This window comes from Botryllus schlosseri, chromosome 8, assembly GCF_051294905.1.
Source record: "Botryllus schlosseri isolate E-star chromosome 8, Bs_hap1, whole genome shotgun sequence".
Classification (NCBI taxonomy): Eukaryota; Metazoa; Chordata; class Ascidiacea; order Stolidobranchia; family Styelidae; genus Botryllus; species Botryllus schlosseri.
In genome coordinates this window covers 17,297,168-17,316,721 of record NC_137243.1, presented here as the reverse complement: position 1 = coordinate 17,316,721, position 19,554 = coordinate 17,297,168, and the positions used below count along the sequence as shown (strand labels likewise).

Genomic DNA, 19,554 nt, shown 5'->3' with positions numbered 1-19,554 from the left:
ATTAATCATGGACAAAATGAGAGAGTTAACACTGGGAGTCCGTCAGAATCAGCGTGAAGTTGGCGATTTCCTACAAGAACTGGATTCGTGGACGACAGATATCAAGAAGAAAGACAAAACCTTGAAGACGATGAAACCTCGCGAACAAGCCGTCTCTTCCATGCCTCCCATCCGTACGAAACTGGTCACGGAGAAAGTAAAAAACCGAAGAAACACTGACAAGGAGAAACCGAAACAAGAAAGGATCAAATCGGCGGATTACAGAAGGTGGGAACGTCTTGACATTGATAAGATGTGCAAGGAGGTAGATGAAGAAGAGACAGCGGAAGATACCGAAGTCCAAGTCGAAATTGAGAAGTTGGACCAAAAAAGGAAAGCGCTGGTGGCGATAGAAATGAAGGAAAAAGGGAACGAACATTTCAAGAATAAAGGCTACGAAGCTGCGATCGAATGTTACACCACAGGAATGGAAGCCGACCCTAACAACCCGGTATTTCCCGCAAACAGAGCAATGGCGTTTTTACTTACGAAAAAGCATTCCGAGGCCGAGATGGACTGCACTCTTGCGCTGTCTCTCGATCCGTGCTACGTGAAGGCGTACTTGCGACGCGGTGCGGCTAGAGTCGCGCTCGGTAAAACTTCCAGTGCCGAAAAAGACTTCTTGGACGCGTTGAAATTGGAGCCGTACAACAATCAGGCAAAGGCGGAGTTGAAAAAAATCAAGGACGCCGAAAAGGGTTTGAAAAAGGTGGCGAAAGACGATTGTAAATCTACGAAAAGAACCGAGGACAAATCTCGGTACGTTTATCCTGTGTTTATACCACCGAAGGAAAGGTCTGCAAAGCCGCTGATGCGAGTGGAAGTGGAAGAAATTGGATTCGAAGAAGACCTGCGTTCTAATCTAGATCACGTGTCGACGCCACGCATCGTGGAGGAAACAACAGAAGAGTCCAGAACAAACGAAGTTACGGCTCAAAGCAAGAGTATCAATTTAATAGAGGAAGTCGTCACCTCATCAAAAAGCGCGGAAAGTGACTCGCCAGTACCTTCCAAAAACGATAAACCTAAAAAAAAGATATTGATTAACGGTCGTGTAGCTAGTCCCATTCCTGTATCCCATAAATCCGCGATTCCAGAACGCCCGACTACATCATTTCAGTTTCAGGCCCATGTCAAATCGTTGTGCAGCGACCTAAATAAGCTGTACGAATATCTCATGCAAATAACTCCTGAAAGCATTCCTTCTTTGCTGAAACAGCAACTGGAAACTGAAACATTAGTTCCAATTCTAAAATGTCTCGCGTTGTCAACTGATTACGATCTAGTGTTCAACTACGTTTTGCAATTCTCAAAGACTCGCCGCTTTGAAATGGCTGTTATGTTCATGTCTGGAGAAGAGAAATCCGAGGTTAAAACGCTGTTTTCCGTTTTGAGAACTTCATTGCCGGAGCGTTGTTCGTCGTTGGATAATCTTAGTGAGAAGTACGGCATTGAATGCTGATTTTAATTATCAGGCGGCAAATATTGTAATAGTGTGGCTGTATCTTACCAGAGGTGGTGGTAAAGTACTGCTTTTTCCGAATACTCAAGTAGATGTGCCTACTCGTACTGCTTGCTCAATTGGTTATGTATTAGGCTACTTCCTCTTCTACTTGACAGCAAAACTATATAAATTTTACACTTTGGACTTCTTGAATTAGAAAGTAGTTTTATGATAGGCTTGTGTCACTGCTGCGAGTGAAATTGTCATGGTGTCTGGACAAAATCGACCCTATATTAGCTGAATATGTTTTTGAAAATTGCTCAGATCTATATTTCAATCTGTCATTTTGAAAGTACGCGCCTCCGATTAACTCTGAAAAGTTTGCGACCCTTTGACCAGGTCGATGTTGTGAAATTGCTTATAAACATGAGAACTTTTCAAGTCTTCAATTATTAATTCTACTTATAATTAGGATATAAATTTATAAAGTTATCTTTACTCACCACCTCTGTGTCTGACCCATTTTTGCATTTTTTATAAAACCCCTCTCTTTCTGGACACATTTACATTGAATTTGCTATCGATAAGCTCAAGTTCTTGGGACAGGGATTGTATGCTGTTATTCAGCATGTATATTTAACATTGGCATCTGTTACGTATAAATCAATTTTCATGCGAGGTCTGGTGTGTGACGTAAACTATAGGTTTATTCCATTCTCAAATATTTCAACCTATTTTCATTCCGAGTTCAAATGTATTTATGATTCCGTAAGACTATACTGAGGATGGCCATAGATCATCAAATGTCATTGTGATGGTGCTTTGTCCCCTAATTCTTACAAAATACCAAACACATATCTGTATGATTATTCATGAAATTGTCCTCTCTGAGTTATGGATATTCCCATTAAGATAGTGATTGAGTTTAAAAAACTATTACTCTGTCTAACGTTTTTTGATAATTTAGCAATGTTTTTGGTAAAATTGTTGATTCAGTTGCTGTTGCGGTAATTTTGGTTGCACACAAGCCGATTAAAAGGCTGCCAAACGAATTTGTAGTAATATGCATTGGTGGATCAATCCCCGGAATTGGCTGCTTTGGTATTCAGCAAAATGTTAATGTAATGAGCGGGGACCTTGCTGTGGTATTTGTATGTCAGCGGGTTTTCACTTTCTATCACTTTATTTACAATCAACCATGTCTGGCTTTCTCAAAACAATCATTCCTGTTTGCTATTCCTTACAAATATGCAGAAGCTCTTCGGTGTTCACTGTTAATAAATCTTTCGCCATTCCGCCTTTGAGAAAACTACCAACAAAAACGCATAAAGGTAACTTGCTAGACGGCTTTTGAAATTAAATGTTGTCTTGACAAGTTCGTAAAGAAGGTGTTGCTTTGGTTTAACCTTAGGGATTGTTGGTTTGGCTTTATTGATTAGAAAAAGGCCTGTCTGAAGTTGGAAATTTGCCCATGTTAGGTAGCCTACACGTATTTTGACAAAATCACACGCTGGCTCTGTAAATGTGTCTTCAAAATCTTAGTATATGAATATAATTATAATTGGTCATTAAACTGTTTCTATTTTCACCTGATGAATGGATGATGTGTCGGCTACTTTCTATGTGATTGATATTAGATTAGTCGTTTTACTACCATGGTTATGTAGGCTACTCATTTATCATTCTGGGAGAATGTTTAACCCGCAACCTCGTCAGAATACTTGTGTTTGCGCCGCAAATAACCTACCATTTATTGATTTATTTTTGTAGCGAGTAGTTTTGTAGCAATCTAAATTTGCCCGAATCATGGCCAAAGACGCCCCAGCCAGCGGCACGGTCACTTATGAAGATCAGAAAAAGATCAACATGTTTGCAAGGAAAAATGCGAGGCTTGAGGAGCTGATGGAGGAGATTAAAGAGAAAAAGAAAGAAATGCAGAATCTTGAAGACGCCGCTGATGATTTAATGATGCTTGACGATGATTCGGGACCCGTGCCGTACCTAATTGGAGAGGTGTTCATAAGTCACAGCATGGAGGAAACGGAGGAGCTGATAGAAAATGCGAAATCAAAATTGCAGAGAGAGATCGAAAAATTAGAAAAGTCAACCACCGAGATCAAATCTGTTATGGACGGTTTGAAAGTGAAGTTAAAAGCGAAATTCGGCGATCAGATCAATCTGGAACATGATGAAGAGGAATAAAAGGGTGTAGTTTTCTTGATATTGCTGCTACATTAGATTTGCCTGCATGTGCAAACGGTTGCAATATTCACCTAGAATGGGGGAGATTTTTGCCAGTCTCGAAAGTGCGAATGCTCCTATGTTGGTGTAAATCTACAGCAAACCCTTTCTAATCTTCTATATTCAAGCGTGTACTGTATGTATGTTTGTGTTGTAGCTTACAGGGACAAACTGGGTACTATGTGAGATTGCTTTCATAATGTCTCGAACGTGTCTATTTCACCATGCTCTTCGTTATATTTTCAGGGTTTTGTGATAATATAGATCGGTAATTGATAAATTCTTGTGAGGATGAGCAGCCAAAAGGGCAACTGTAAAAGGAGCCGACCGCAAAAGCATCAAAACCACACCGCGTGGAAGTCCAATACGGCAAATGCATTGATAACGCAAAACAAAGTGGATCGCAACGGTCTGTGTGGTAAATGCTCGGAACTCATCGATTGGAAGATCAAGTACAACAAGTATAAGCCTCTCACGAAACCCAGCAAATGCACGAAATGCGAGAAGAAGAACGTCAAAGTCGCGTATCGCATTATGTGCGCCGGATGCTCTTCGGCGACGCAATCTTGTCCGAGATGCGGGAAACTTTGCATCCGTACTTCTGCAGAGGACGAAGATACTGATTGAACTTGGGAATAATGCATAATCTGAGATGCAGATTTTACGATCCGCATTGTCAATGGTATTGCTACAGGGATGATTAGCCTACCTGGGTGTTTGGAATGGAGAGAAATTCTCTTATGTGACACAACTGTCGATTTGGAAGTACAATAAAAACAGACGGTATTTTTAGGTCAAATTTGGAGATTTTGTATTTGCTTTCTAGAGAGGCTATAGATGAAATCGATTCGGTTGTTTTATCAATCAGTGAAAACTGATGATTTTGTTTGTTCAAGAATTCTCAAGTGCCCCTTGACTGCCTTTGTTGGCCATGAGAGGAGCTTATCTTGAAATTCATATTGCTATTTAATTGGTTTTTTCTGCTGGAGAATCATCATCTTTGGCTAACTTGTGCTATATAACTGCAGCAGTGCAATATCAGTGCTCTTAGTACATTCATTGTCAATGTGTTTGCTTGGATGCGGTATATGCCACTTTTCTGAATGAAAGAATAGACAAACTGTCAAAGATAATGCTAAACTTGTATGCTGCTATGTAATTATTAGGTTTTTGTGCAATCAGTGCGTTGCATTGGTGGTACCTTAATGTGTTATAGTTCGCTATTGAGGGGTATGGTTAAGTGGATAGTTCAGTGCTATTTACTGGCTTCATGTCTTGAGATAATCCTTTGAGATAAAGCAGTGTTTCCGTGTTATTTGATATACTCTCTATTGTTCTTTTGCCAACAATGATCACATGCCAGCGCTGATTTTCATGAGTGGTGTTGCAGGCACTGTTAGTCACGTAGACTTCTTAACCACTCTGTTTTGTGTGTTACGGATCCCTACCAAAATATGCCTGATACAGTGTCTCTCAATTGTTCATGTTCTGGTAGGATGGTTTGACATAAGGTATGTAATTTGGTGTGAATGGCTGCTTACAAATAATGACATGTATTCATGCTACAATTCCTTTTGTGTTTTCGAGAGCATCTGACAATTTTCCAACTGAAACGTAATGTTTGATGTTTACTCGTCATACAATACCTGATCTGTAACTTGTGGTTTTACAGATATTTTCTCAATAGCTCTAGTGATGTAGCACTCAAAACGAGTCTTATTTTATGCTTTGCTGCAAAGACGTCTCCGATGGCGATTTTGCAGATATGCGGAAAACTTCTGACCGATACACAACAATGAATTACACTCGGGCATGAGCAACAAACTCACGGCCAAGTTGATCAATGATAACAAAAGTCGGTTCGCCGGTAAGAAAGCCGTGGGTCCTATTAAATCGAAAAAGAACTCTTCCGAGAAAGAGCCACTGGTTAATGGATATGATAACGGTAAAAGCAAGCAAACGAAGGGTAAAGTCACACTCTCAGACACGAATTACTCATCCTCTACTGTGAGAAAGTTGCTGCTAGTTTCAAACCGTTGTAAATACGGCGCGTTACTGGAAAAAGCGGTCAAACCCAATGTTACTGCGATCTTGTACAATTACGAAAATAACACGTTCGATTCACTGTTAGCGCTGGTGTCGGCATCTCTAAATGGCGACGAAAAAGTCGTCGCTGTCGGATGTATCGGCAGCTACAAGCATGCCGGTCTTTTTATGCTCAACTCGCAAGACCACCATTCCGTTCTCAGCGCCAACGCGACCGTCATTAAAACCGCCGGGATTGGACAGTTTTTCAGACTTCTATTCAATAACTTTGCTGACAAGACTCGGGAGTGTAGGCTTGATTTTTTCGGGGGCGCCGTAGTCAATCAGCTCGACAAACATTTTGATACTCTACTCGAGATCACTGGTGCTAAACTAATCGGGTATTCAAAAGAACAACTTGGCACCGGTCGCACTTTTTCTACAACCGGAGACACTCAAAGTTTAGGCGATATATATTTTACTGCCGATAAAATCCGCAACTGGTCCAACGGGACTTACCAAACGTTGGACTTATTTGAAAAGATACGTACCGTAGGCAAGGGCGCGTTTGGCACAGCGGTGCTATACCGCAAAAAAGATGACGATTCACTAGTTATTTTGAAGGAAATTAACATGTCGGAGTTGAACAGTCAAGAAAGGCAGCTGGCGATGAACGAGACCAAGGTGCTGAAGATGTTGAATCATCCGAATATAATCTGCTGTTATGACAGCTTCGAAGAGAACGGGGTTCTAATGATCGAAATGGAATATGCAGATGACGGCACTCTTGCGCAGTTTCTGGCGAAACAGGACGCTCCACTGTCGGAAACCGCTATTTTGAGCATGTTCGGACAGATCACGTGCGGGATACGTTACATGCACGAGCAGAAGGTGATGCATCGCGACTTGAAAACCGCCAATATTTTCATGATGAAAGAGGGCCTGTTGAAAATCGGCGATTTCGGCGTGTCCAAAATCATGAACTCCCACATGAAAGGCGCCAACACCGTCCTCGGGACGCCGTACTACATCTCGCCGGAGATTTGCGAGGGCAAGCCCTACAACGAAAAATCGGACATCTGGGCCCTGGGATGCATCCTACACGAGATGGCCACGCAGCAGAAAACTTTTGAAAGCACAAACTTACCGGCTCTCGTGAATAAGATCATGAGAGGTAATATCGCACCTATCAAGGGAGGCTACAGTGCGGAATTCCGGCAACTGGTGCACGACATGCTGCACAGGGAGCCTTCGGAGAGACCCACGGCGCAGATGCTCGATCTCATCCGGATTCCCGATCTGCTCGATAGATTCGCTGGCAGCGAGGACAGTTATCGTTCAGGCGGCGTCACTGCCAAAAATCGAAACGTATCATCGGCGACAAAGCATGAGAGACGCTCTGTGCTGTACGTTTACGACACTGGCACAATGACCATCTCACCTGTAGACGGATTTCCGTTGCGTATCCAAATCAGGCAGGTTGCAGTGGGAGAAAATCATTTCGTAGCCGTGACTGCCGAGATGAACGTGTTTACGTGGGGTGAGAACGACCACGGGCAACTGGGACACGGCAATATGGAGCCTGTCGTCAAACCGAAAATGGTTGAGGCGTTGAAAGGCAAATCAGTAATATCTGCATCCGCCGGGGCATCTTTCAGTGTGTTTGCTTCCGACAACGGTATTCTAATGACGTGTGGAGATGGTCGGTATGGTTGTCTGGGGCATGGTGATCTCGTGTCATCGCAACGCCCGAGACTAATCGAGTCCTTGTTAAGCGTTGATGTGTCTGTTGTCACTTGCGGTGCCAAACACGTCGTGGCTGTGAGTAGAGATAGCAAGGTTTTCGCGTGGGGCGATGGTAAAGACGGTCGTCTTGGCCTCGGAAATACTGAGATTACAGAACTGCCTACGCCTGTGACGATAGGGGAAGGCGTTACCATCAGGGACGTACGGTGTGGTGTGGACGGTACCATGTTTATTACCGACATCGGGACGTTGTTGGCTTGCGGAAATAACAAACACAATAAGCTTGGTCTTAACGAACGGCGTGGTTTCCTGTCGATGTTGGGTAACCGATTGAGATTCGAAGTTGAATGTAAGAAGACGCCCACTCCGGTCCGTACGGTAAAGGGGGTTGTGGATGTAGCGATGGGTAAAAGCCACACGGCAGTGCTAACGGAACACGGGGATTTGTATATGTTCGGTAACAATAAACAAGGGCAACTTGGAACAGGCGACACTAAGGTTATCGGCGCCCCGTACCAGTTTAAGTCCTTGAATGACTGTGACATTAACACAATGGTCTGCGGAGACACTTTCACTGTGGTCGGGTGCAACGACGGATCGTTGATGTTTTGGGGTACACGGTATCTATCACCTTTGCTAGCAAGGGAAGACCCTTCCTTAGCGTCCTTGGAAGAGGCAAGCAACAATATTGAACATAACAACAATCTTGCGGTGCGTCCGCCCCATCGCCGTACTCTTAGCAGCACGAGCACGATCAGTTGTAGAAGCACAGTCAGCGTGAGCCAGGACATGATGACGTCGGAGGAGCAGAGCAACGCGTCGAGTGCGTTGGACATTAAATCTACAGCGACGGAACGCCAAAACTCTCGGACTGACGGAGACGCGGATATCGAAGAAGGCGGTATGAGCGCGGCTACCACGGGTACGTCGTCTGTCGATCTCCGTGTTACCGATGTGATTTATTCGCCGTTGCCTATTCTTCGTGTTCATGGACCATCGTCTGACGCTACAACACCCACCCCCAACTCAACTCCGGACAGTTCGTTGGGATTTGTGGACGTGAACAGGTCTCTTTTGGAAGACGGGCCGAATGTAGCAAGTGACGTGCCTTCCGCCGAGTTTGCCGTGTATTTGGACTCGTTGAGTCCGTGCGGGTGCAATTTTTTGATGTCGGTGAGTACAAATGCGCCGGCGGCTGCGATAAAAGCGACTGACACGCAGAGTAAAGCGGGGAGAGCGCAGCGTCTCGATACGCGGGTTAGCTGCTTGAATTTGATGGTGCCTAAGCGTGTCGCCAAAAAATCGGCAGGAGGTTTCGTCGACCCGGTCGACGAAGCCGCGACCTCCGAGGTTTCAGATTCGGATTCGTTCGGTACCGCACCCACGTGGATTAGAGAGGAATTGAAAAAGTCTCTGGACGCTGTTGCCAGCAGTTCAGCCACGGCGAAAAACGGTCAGAAACAAAAACCATCGTCTGCGACATCAAAAGCGGAAGCAAGGAAGGTTGCTCCTAAAAGCGCATCCCGCGTGTCCAGTTCGCGTTCGAGCAATGGTTCCGTAGCACGCCAACCCGCAGATCAATTTGCTTTGGAGGTACCCGAAAAAGCGACCCGCAAGCCTCGTTCGGCGTCTCCTCGTCGTGCCCGCCCCGGGCAAACCAATCTCAGCCATAACAGACCAGGCGTAGCTGGTCGCGGACGTTTCGGTCGCCGGGAATCGCCGCTTCCAAGCCGTTCACCGGCGCGTCCCGACAACACAGCCACGCTTCGCGAAAAAGTTTCTCGTCTGCAGGAGGAAAAGCAAGATGCCGAGAGGCGGTTGAGGGAGGTGCAGGAGAGGAACGAGAGTGTGATGCGGGAGCTGCAGGTGAGGCACGAGAAGGAGAAGTTGGAGCAGGAGCGTTGGTTGCAGGATCAGATCGCGATGTTGAAGAAGCAACTGGACGAGCAGCAGAGAGAGATTAACGACCGCGAGTATGGGCACGGGAGGTCGCCGAATCACCGCTCTGTTAGGCCTGACAACGCGAGCAAAAACAGCAGAGTCTGCGTGTTACAGTGAATGGTGCTTCGCTCTTTTCTGATTTACTCGCGATCGTTATTGCGAATTGAGGCTGTGGCTCACCCGCTTCCCTAGTGCTTACCCTAGTTCGATTGAAAATTACATCCTTGAAATGTGTGTATATATACGAACCTGCTTATTATTGGCGGTAAATTACTGCTACGGTGATTAGGTTTTCAAAGTCAACCACCCTCAGAAAACTTTCGGGCAGAAACTACTTTTTGTGAAATTGAGCCGCCCAGCAATTTCGACAATCTTTAACTATCGACAAATTACGTGTAATTAGTAGTCGCCCAGAAACCTGCCTTTGAATCACCTCTAGTGCTGCGCACATGCCAGGCCATACACGGATTACCCTTGGAATCATGTTTTATTATGGTACTGCCAAGTTCAATTGCTTGTGAGCAGTTGCTTCTGCTCGTTCCTGCTGTTGCAGTCAAGGACTATCGTCAGTGCATCCATGATGTGTGATGAATGTTATCAGTTACTGTGGTACAAACTTGTGACCTTTTTGATTTGTAATATTAAATTTGTTTAACTGGTGCTCACCTAATACTGTTCAACACCTTAATAATTTTAGTGAACCACTGTGTGTCCTAGTATGTACTGTTCTTGATATATCTATTATATTTATCCGGGATATGTTTTAGTTTGTTTTCCACTGGCCCTCATTGATGACCGATCATCTAAGCTATTTGGATTTGAAATCAACAAGAGGCATATATCTACCCTCTATATGCCATCACAATTTAGAGAGTGGCAACAGAGTTGCTCGTTTTTTTAGTTACTTGCACTTGCCTTTATGGTGATCGGGTATATTTACGCCTTTGTTAGTTTGTGTGCGATTCCTCCGTACTATGTATAGATTATATTTGAACATCTTCAACAGCGTCTTCTCTGAATATGCACTTTTTAACTCATATGGCACAAATATCGTTGTTACTATTGTTTTTGTGTGGGACGGGATAGGGAGAGCGAATTGAAGGTAAGAGGTCTAATTTGAAGCATATTGTAGAAGGCATGCTGGGTTGTAGCTTGAGTTCCACGTATGTCGTGACCAGGTAGATACAGCATACTAATAGCTTGCAGTGGCACGTTCCTGCGTTTAGTCCCAGATCTGATAACTAGGGAGATTTTTTTGACATGTCAAAATTTGTAAAGATGTAGTCAAAATTGTAGCGTTAGGTAAAAATTGTTAACGAAGTCAAAATTTTCTTACAGCCTGCATTTCGTTTGTATCGTAGATCTTGCACTGTCGGTAAACTTATCATTTGATATTTTGCAGCTTGTACCGTTGTAAACGGCCTATTGTCGGCTCATTGTGAATCATAAACGGTCAAATGCAGAGGTGATCAGTAACGAAGTACTTCTACTTTTTCGAAGTACTCAAGTAGTTTTCCTCTACTTTTGGTACTTACTCAAGTAGATAGAATCTTCGCTACTTCTACTTCGTAATATATAGTGATCTACTTACTTACTTTTCGCTATTTTCAGTTTGTCAAGTAGAAGTAGTTTAATCCCCCAATTAGAAAGAGAAACTGGGGAATTGTCGGGCTGTTTTCAGGGAGTTCTAACTTTTAATTTTAAGGAACTTTAAGTCAAACCCAGAATTTCCGTCGCGCTTCACATTAAGCATAAATAGAGTTACAAATACGTTTTCACGAAAGTGAATATTATTTAGGTTGCACGTTGCACCGCATTTTCGCCCATATGACATATTTCATTACAGTAAATATGGCCCATTATAACGCTTGAAACTACCGTTTCGAAATCTAGCATTTACCCATCATATCGTATTCTAGCAGCCCATGGCGTGTCCAATTCTGGAAATGTGGGCTCTGACTTTTTGAGCGTTAAATGTGTTTTAGCAGACCACCGTTAATACTGTCTCGACAAAAGACATAAAATACATTTTCCGCTTTTCTGATGTAGTATTTGTAGTTATCGTTCAATTCATAGTATCATTGAGAGTTCTAATTGGTTTCAGTTCTTTTGTCTGGCGAACATACATGTTTAAGTTTAAAAGCAAGTGTAGCATCGCCGTGTATTTTCCTAAAATACAATTACACTTTGGCATTTTTACGTTATGCCCTATTTTGTTATCATCGTATAAGAATCGCGCAAAGTGTTAACATCGTATCCATACAACTTCTCCGTATCGCTCTTCGACTAACTAAAGGCCGTAATATGCGTGAGGGAACATGCCATGACATTTTCTAAAACGGGATGTTCGAGTAAACAAAAGATTACTATCTCATTTCCATAGCAAAACTATCTTTGCATCTCATGATTCGGTCGAATGTTCATGCTGTCGGGAATTTATACCTTCTGGGATGCATCAATATGCGTTGGACATGAAGCTCTCTGCACCCTCCGCATATCTCAATTTGCAGCTTTTGAGAGTCTATGCGAACGTATTATGACCGTTTTCAAAACTACTTACTTACTTGAGTAGGTTTTAAGTCAGTCAATTCTACTTCTACTTCAAGTAGTTTTAGGTTGCTCATGTAAAAAGTACTTCTACTCGTACTTGAGTAGATTTTTGCGTCGCTACTTCTACTTCTACTTGAGTAGCTTTCTTGACTACTTTGACCACCTCTGGTCAAATGAAACAAATAGGTAGGCATGGTGTTACTATAGAGCAGGGGTGGGCAAACTACGGCCCGCAACACCGTTCTGTGCGGCCCGCGAGAGTCTAATGAAACTTATTAAAAATATTGATAAATGCGTTCTAAAAATCGAAATAATGCAGGGACTTGAGTTAAACTGTTTCTTAGTATATTTCACCATGACAATTCTAAAGCAGTGGTTCTCAAACTGTGGGGGCGCGCCTACCTTGGTGGCGTGAAAGCATCTGACGGGGGTGCGAAACTGAGCTCAACTGAAAAAAAATTTCGCGCTCGGCGCGATTTACTTCCAATTTACGGTTGCTACTCTGTATATATAGTCTGAATATCATATTTAAAAATATATTATCAACAGTCGTTACCTTCCATGCCACCAAGCTATCCGTTAGGTTTGCTAGCATCCTGGTTGCGTTTTGTGATATGACGATAAGGGGGCACCAAATCTTTCACCATCATAAGGGGGCCGGGCGTGTCTTAAGAAGTTTGAGAACCACTATTCTAAGGTAAAATACTTCCTATATTATTGTTTATGTTTAATTTGTGGCGCAACAGACCGATTTCAAGGCCCACGCAGTTTCAAAGGTTTCAACTGCTAAACATCACAGAAATCCTATAGGAGATTGACATAATTCGATTCACGAGTGTGATTTCAGATTGGTCAATCCAGTTTTAAATATTTCAGTGATATGCTTATAAAAAAACGATTAGCGCGTGTCTTAGGTAGATTTGTTTTCTGTATGCGTAGAATTGGGGTATTCATATTTTATCTACACATAGTAAAAGCGTGTTTGAAGATGGGTATGATGCTGCTAGTATTGTGTGTCCTGGAACTGAATTAAAAGTGGAATTAGTAAATCTATGAACAGATCGCTGCTCAGTGCTCACAGATTTAAATTTAAATCCTGTTCTAAGAATCGGGACAATCGACTTTCATCTCGAAAGTTTTGACAAATTGGTTATTCACGTCAACCAGCCTATGAAATCTCGCCAATATGTTGCTGACGCGTGTACAATATCATCAAAAGCAATGTTCGGCACATATATTATCTCGCTGTCCTCACTATATAATCAAACACCAATATTGCAATTTGGTTTTTAATCCCAATTTTATATAGTGCGGCCCGCGAATGGATTCAGATGTTGAATGCGGCCCGCGAGCTCAAACGTTTGCCCACCCCTGCTATAGAGGTATTATAGAGTCATACTCTATAGCAGTGGTTCCCAAACTTTTTCGGTGTGAGGGCCAAATTTAGAATTTCAGAGTACGGTCGGGCCGCACGAATACTACGGCTATGAAACAGACCCAAACAGTCACCATGGCTATTTCGGAGTAGTTTTATTGCCCTGGCGAGATTTCAAAACCGTACGCTGTTTACCGCTACTTATCAGCTGCATTGGGTGTCAGTTGAGTGAATCAGCTTTTCTCGCCTAAACGCGCGAAGCGCGAGAAATTTCTTTAGTTTCATGACTGAATCGGTCAATATGATCGGGAATTGCATGTATTGCTATCAATTTTCATCCTGTCTCTGTTCACGTGTTCTGATTTGCCGGTAGAGCTGAGTGAGGTGTGTTTGAAAAGGTATGGGCCCCCTCAATAGTAATTAAACATCTCCGGGGATATATCCGTTAGCAGGAACATAGCAGCACTTCGTCAGGACCCCGTGCTCCCATAGGGTGATAAACTGACCCCGCATCACGTTGTTCGCTTTTGCCACGAAATTAAAGTTGGACTGTTTAGTGAGGCAGCGCGACGCGCGAATATTTCGATAATTCACGATAAAATCGGTGAATAAGATCCGGAATTGCATGGTTGTCCTCTTTGCCCGCGTAATCAGATTTAACGGTAGAGCTGAGTGAGAGGTGTCTTTGAAACTGCAGACCCCGTAAAATTAAACATCTTCGGGCGGGCGGACCCCTAGGTGTGACTTCTTTACATGATGGTATTTCGTGACCACCTGTCTGCTATATCAAAAAATGTAGAATTGCCTAAACCTACTAAACTGAAAGATCACACGATTTCAGATTGGTATTTCGTCACTGGCATATAATTTTTTTTCCTGTGGGGTGCTATTTGTCTTGTGAGGTTCATATTGCCAAGACAAGAACATTCGGCGCCAGTCATTTAGGCGCCTATGGACAATTAAACCTATATGTATTTTGCATGTATAACAAAGTTTTTGGTATTTCGAAGTTTTTGGTCAGCATAAAAGCATTTCTATAAATCTTGCGTATTTTTTCTTGGGGAATAGTACCCAATAATCAAGATATGTGGCGAATTGAAATCGCGTATAGCGCGAAAATTTTTTGAAAAAGTTACATGAATTTTCAAAAAATACTCTATAATTTATGCTAATTCAAGAAATAATTTTGGGTCCCCTTCGAGCTCGGCCCCTTCAATGGGAGGTTTGGGTTGCGGCAGTTATGGCCCTGACTATAGGACTACCAATTATGCTGCTTTTAGTCTGCTAAGCAGTATGCCTCTCGGCGTATTCAACCGTGAGTGACGTGTTGCACATCTAGTTATCATACGGTTACCATACGTCCTCTTTTAAGATGATTTGTCCTCTTTTTTGATTTTTTTTTTAAAGTGACCTCGGAGGACGCTCAAATGTCTTCTTTTTTGAGGATTTTGATTACATATAGGGCCAAATTCGACTGATCCATATACATTAAGTCGGCACTGTAGTAACGCTACGGCGGCTATTTCGGGAGCTGGACCGGAAAGTTGACCTTTTTTTTCAGTCAACTACCTGTTAATGTAAAAGAAAAACTGTATTTTTCAGGAGTTGAGCCTCTTTTTCTTTTTTAGTCAAGCGACCACGAAGTGGAAAAAAATTTACCATTTTTCAGGATTTTCCTCCGGTTTTGAAAGTTATCAATACCTATTTATATCTATAGCTACTGCTCGTTCAACTGGAAAGTTAGGGCACATTGCATTGAAACAGCAGTGATGTAACGTTAGCAGTCTAAACTCACAACTTTCCTGCAATTCTATAATTAAAAACTACAGAGGTCAAGCCATACAAAAGTATTTTATAAATATAAATTTTATTTTTTGTCATAAATCGATTTCCTAATATATCTTGGGGGCCGCAAGAAGGCTATCTGGGGGCCGCACTTGGGAATCACTGCTCTATAGTGTTACGGTCAACGTACGGCAATATCCTAACTGAAGAAAGCCTTCTTTGGCATTGCATCATTTTTATATTAAGAAGTGCATGATGAAAAATTGTGATGTAGACAACATTGTCAGAATGAAGCAATACGGTGTGTCACAACTTGAGTGTTGTCAGTCAACAATTTCTTTTTTGAACGTTCTTTCTCCATTCTTGGCAAGCTTCTGGTTAAGGACATGCACTTTCTACCCAAGAATGTAGGAAAGTATCACTGATTGTATTTCAACAAATTTCAATTATTTTCACCATAATACGTATCGTAACTACTGGAATTCTTCATAGGGCCAGATTTCGTTAGCTTTTTCGTGTAAAAATTTGCCTGTTTCTAAACCAAAAACGTTTTTTCAGATCCATAACTACTTCGTTAGGACAGCCAGCTCCAACCAGAAATGGAAATAAGTGGTACAATTTTAACATTATATGGGAAAATACCTGATTTGCATACGTTAGGTCAAACTTTGGTTTGTTTAGGTCAAAAAAAGTCAAAAATTTGATTTTTTTGGTCAAAATTTTCCTTCTCTTAGGTAAAAAAAAATCGCCCTACTAATAACTCAATGAGAATGCGACGACTATGCCTCATAGATATATATTGGTCGAATGGATTGAATATACATTACGATATGGAGGAATTGTTGCTCTCTATATAATTGAAATACACGGGCTTGTAAGTGCCGAATCACGTGATAACGAGAAGAAAGACGAAGGCACGTGATATGCAGATATGGGTAATGTACCATAATGAGATGGTATATCTTATAAGTGTATGATCTGCGACAGGGCGACCTACAACATACAACGGTTATCGATTCTATAGTCAAGTAGCAAACAAGTTTTCTACGCTTGACACATAGGCCTACATAACCAGCGGTAAGAATATTAAACAGCGATGCCTTGCGTGATAAAAACGTTTTGCGTCAAAAAGCCGGTCGGTATTTCTGGGTAGTTCTGTATATAACTTTTTTATTTGTAATATACGAGTGATGGAAGTCCAGCGGAAGGTTGTCTATTGAAAATAAATAATTGTCAGGAAGTTTCAGCCGAACAGCGCAAGATTTGACTGAATGCCAGCTATTCAAAAATAAAAATGCGTGGATAAGCCACTTGGTGTTCCTAGAGTCAATGATTGAATAAGGTAAATATTAATGTTTCTTGCATATATTGCGGGTCGCCTCTGTACTGTATACCTCTGGGCTCATTTGGCAAGGACAGGATTATTCGGCGCTTGGACAATGGATTTTATATACATATCGTCGATATCGTAGATTTCGGTGAACATGCGTCTATCATTTTGTGCAAAGGTTTCATCGCCGACGATCTTTCAGTGAGTGCATGCGAAGTCGCATGTTGGACGACACGCTGTCTCATAATTGCGAATATAGTTCGATTCTGTAAATTGATGGGGGTATTTTTGATTTTTAATTTTCTGGAGGGGCCTACCAATACTAAAAGCAAGAATGATATAGTGACTCTAAATCGCGCGAAGTGCTAAGAAAAATATCAGGTCAAGTAAATCGGCCACGAAATATTCTACTCTATGGTCATATACAAAGATCGCACGAAAATGCGTGGCTGGCCCCTGGCTATATACGCTGCAGCGCAAATATACGTCGGAACTGATATTTTAGTCATCTCCCAACTTTCACGACTTCCCCATCATGATGGAGTCTGCAGAGAGTAACTGCCTGTATTGGCGCTTTCGGGAAACCTGATACGCTCAGAAACTCGAATAGAACTAGTTTTGGGGGTGCAGGAGCGGCACCTAATGGGATAACCTAAAATCAAATACCATAACGGCATGGGCATATGTTTGTTCAACTGGTCTTATGAATGACTAATTCAAATCACTTATACAGTCAAAATTGAAAATTTCAACATGTCTCCGATAAAAGAAATACGTTTTTAACCCGATTTTCCACATTCTGACAAATTACAATCACATATCACGTATCCAAACCGGTAATCTTTATCAACCGAAACTTTACAGAAGGTTCGCTGTGAACAACAGCGTGAGCGCGAACAGATGGCGTCACAGTGTGAATTCAAACACACTTTTTGCATAACTGTCTGTTTTCCTGTCGGTATACACCAGTGGTTCTTAACCTCCAGCGCCCCCTTTCAATAATTATCGTGCTCCAGCGCCCCCTCATATTGTAAGGACTGTAACAAATACAATGTGTGAGAGGGAGGGCAGCAACAGCACTTCGTCAGCCCCCCTAAAACAAACGATTGTCTTGGGCACACATAGCGTGATAAACCAAACTCATGGGGGCTTCGCCCCCAAGAACCCCGTCGCGTGATTTCGATGGTCAGCAAAGTTTATGGGGCCTGGTCGCTCTAGAAGCCAAAATTTTCTATAATGCATGAATGAAATAGGTTGTATATATGTCCCTATAAACTTTTTATCCTCTTAGCTCACTTAATCTGATTTACCAGTAGCGTTGAGTGAGCTGTTGTATTAGAAAATGAAGGCCACGTAATTAATAATTGAACATATTCGGGAGTGCCCGTTGGTACAATTAAATCATTATATGTTATTTTGTTACTTCTCCTCCGCTATATAGTCAAAATATATTGAAACGCATAAACGTATTAAACTGAACTAAGCACACGATTCAAAATTGGTATTTTGTTACTGGCAAATAATTTTCTCTGATGGATGTTATTTGCCCGGAACTTCATATGTCTTCGTGCATCGTGGCGTAGTAATGGCCGACTCCGAAATGCCTATTTATATTTCTATAATTATGCGTATTCTTCCGTGGGGGAGTCGTCAAAACATGGTGTTTAATTTATGTTCATTCACCGAAATAATTTAGGGGACCCTTCGAGCTAACCGATTGGGGGTTTAGGTTGCAGCAGTTTCGGTCTTGGTAAGAGGTCAAAGTTCAGTCGGTCTTTTTGGGACTTCGGTATTGAAAATATTTCGCGCTTTAATAGCGCGCTCGAGGACCGTTCGACTCTAATAAACCATATAATTATTGTGTGTGGTATATTCAGGGTCAAATCAAGGTTGTTATAACAACAATCGGGCACGCTCTCTGACCCTGTGGTTCGAACCCTCCCGAATTCACATCGACGATTCGCAATATGGGGAAGTTAATGGTATTGGATTTTGACTTAGTGCTTTGTGTAACTATAAGTAAGTCAAATGAGGATGGGATGCATATATCTGCTCACATTGAATTTATTACTGTACCCAGCTATTAATTTTAACATGAATGTATTCCAAACGAAGCAACTCATATTATATAACGTTCATGTGAGGTTGTGAGCCACAACACGAGATAGTATCATCCTTTATGATACGATGAAGAATTATTGTGACGATTTAATTTTGTGGCTCTCAAATACAAGTATATTTAGTTATTCATTTCGTGCACAAAGCTTCAAAACTTATTTTATGTATAAGGGGCTCTCACTCTCAATCAAATGTAATATACAGTGCCTCCTTCTTCGATTTTCACACGATGTGCGCTTTGGGATATAACACCTAATCAGAGGTGGTCAGTAACGAAGTACTTCTACTTTTTTGAAGTACTTAAGTAGTTTTCCTCTACTTCTGGTACTTACTCAAGTAGAACTAATTTTCGCTACTTCTACTTCATAATATTTTGGTAACTACTTACTTACTTTTCGCTATTTTCAGTTTGTCAAGTAGAAGTAGTTTAATCTTCCAATCAGGAAGATAGCCTGAGGAATTTCGGGGCTGTTTTCACGGAGTATCAACATTTAATTTTCAGAAAAGTTGAGTAAGCTCAGAATTTTTGTCGCGCTTCGCGCACGGTGGATGTGGAGCGACCAATATGATTTCACGAAAGTATCGGTGAATATAATTTAGGTAGCGGGTTGCGTGGTTCCGTTGACACCGCATTGTCGCCCATATGAAATATTTCATCACGGTATATATGGTCCATCATAGCGTTTGAAACTGATGTTTCGCAATCTAGCATTTACTTATCATATCGTAGTCTAGCACTCCATGACGTGTCCTGATCTGAAACAGTGTGCTCTGACTTTTTTTAGCTTTATACCTGTTTTGGCATACAGCCTTTGAAACTTTCTGGACTAAAGACATGAAGTACCTTTTCCACTTTCAGAAGTAGTATTTATATTTCACTTTCAATTCCCAGTATCATACTTTGAGTTCTAATTAGTATCAGGTTTTTGTCTGAAGAACATACACGTTTAAATATAAACG

General features: G+C 41.9%; 4 protein-coding genes across 4 annotated transcripts; all 4 read left to right on the top strand.

The window, feature by feature from the left end:
• Positions 1-7: 7 nt before the first annotated feature.
• Positions 8-3,253, top strand: LOC145445590 (RNA polymerase II-associated protein 3-like). Its single transcript, XM_080323780.1, has one exon. The coding sequence runs from the start codon at positions 8-10 to the stop codon at positions 1,499-1,501; it is 1,494 nt and encodes a 497-aa protein (XP_080179906.1). The 3' UTR covers positions 1,502-3,253.
• Positions 3,143-3,970, top strand: LOC145445592 (prefoldin subunit 4-like). Its single transcript, XM_080323782.1, has one exon. The coding sequence runs from the start codon at positions 3,290-3,292 to the stop codon at positions 3,683-3,685; it is 396 nt and encodes a 131-aa protein (XP_080179908.1). The 5' UTR covers positions 3,143-3,289; the 3' UTR covers positions 3,686-3,970.
• A 45-nt stretch (positions 3,971-4,015) lies between these two features.
• On the top strand, positions 4,016-5,397 carry LOC145445593 (uncharacterized protein C9orf85 homolog). The gene has a single exon (XM_080323783.1). It carries the CDS (start codon positions 4,016-4,018, stop codon positions 4,349-4,351), a length of 336 nt encoding a protein of 111 aa, XP_080179909.1. The 3' UTR covers positions 4,352-5,397.
• Positions 5,398-5,536: 139 nt separating this feature from the next.
• LOC145445589 (uncharacterized) lies at positions 5,537-10,484 on the top strand. The gene has a single exon (XM_080323779.1). It carries the CDS (start codon positions 5,537-5,539, stop codon positions 9,551-9,553), a length of 4,017 nt encoding a protein of 1,338 aa, XP_080179905.1. The 3' UTR covers positions 9,554-10,484.
• Positions 10,485-19,554: the final 9,070 nt, after the last annotated feature.

What these genes read in the sequence shown, in the direction of transcription:
- LOC145445592 (XM_080323782.1), top strand. Translation starts at nt 3,290, where the DNA reads ATGGCCAAAGACGCCCCAGCCAGCGGCACGGTCACTTATGAAGATCAG.
- LOC145445589 (XM_080323779.1), top strand. Translation starts at nt 5,537, where the DNA reads ATGAGCAACAAACTCACGGCCAAGTTGATCAATGATAACAAAAGTCGG.
- LOC145445593 (XM_080323783.1), top strand. Translation starts at nt 4,016, where the DNA reads ATGAGCAGCCAAAAGGGCAACTGTAAAAGGAGCCGACCGCAAAAGCAT.
- LOC145445590 (XM_080323780.1), top strand. Translation starts at nt 8, where the DNA reads ATGGACAAAATGAGAGAGTTAACACTGGGAGTCCGTCAGAATCAGCGT.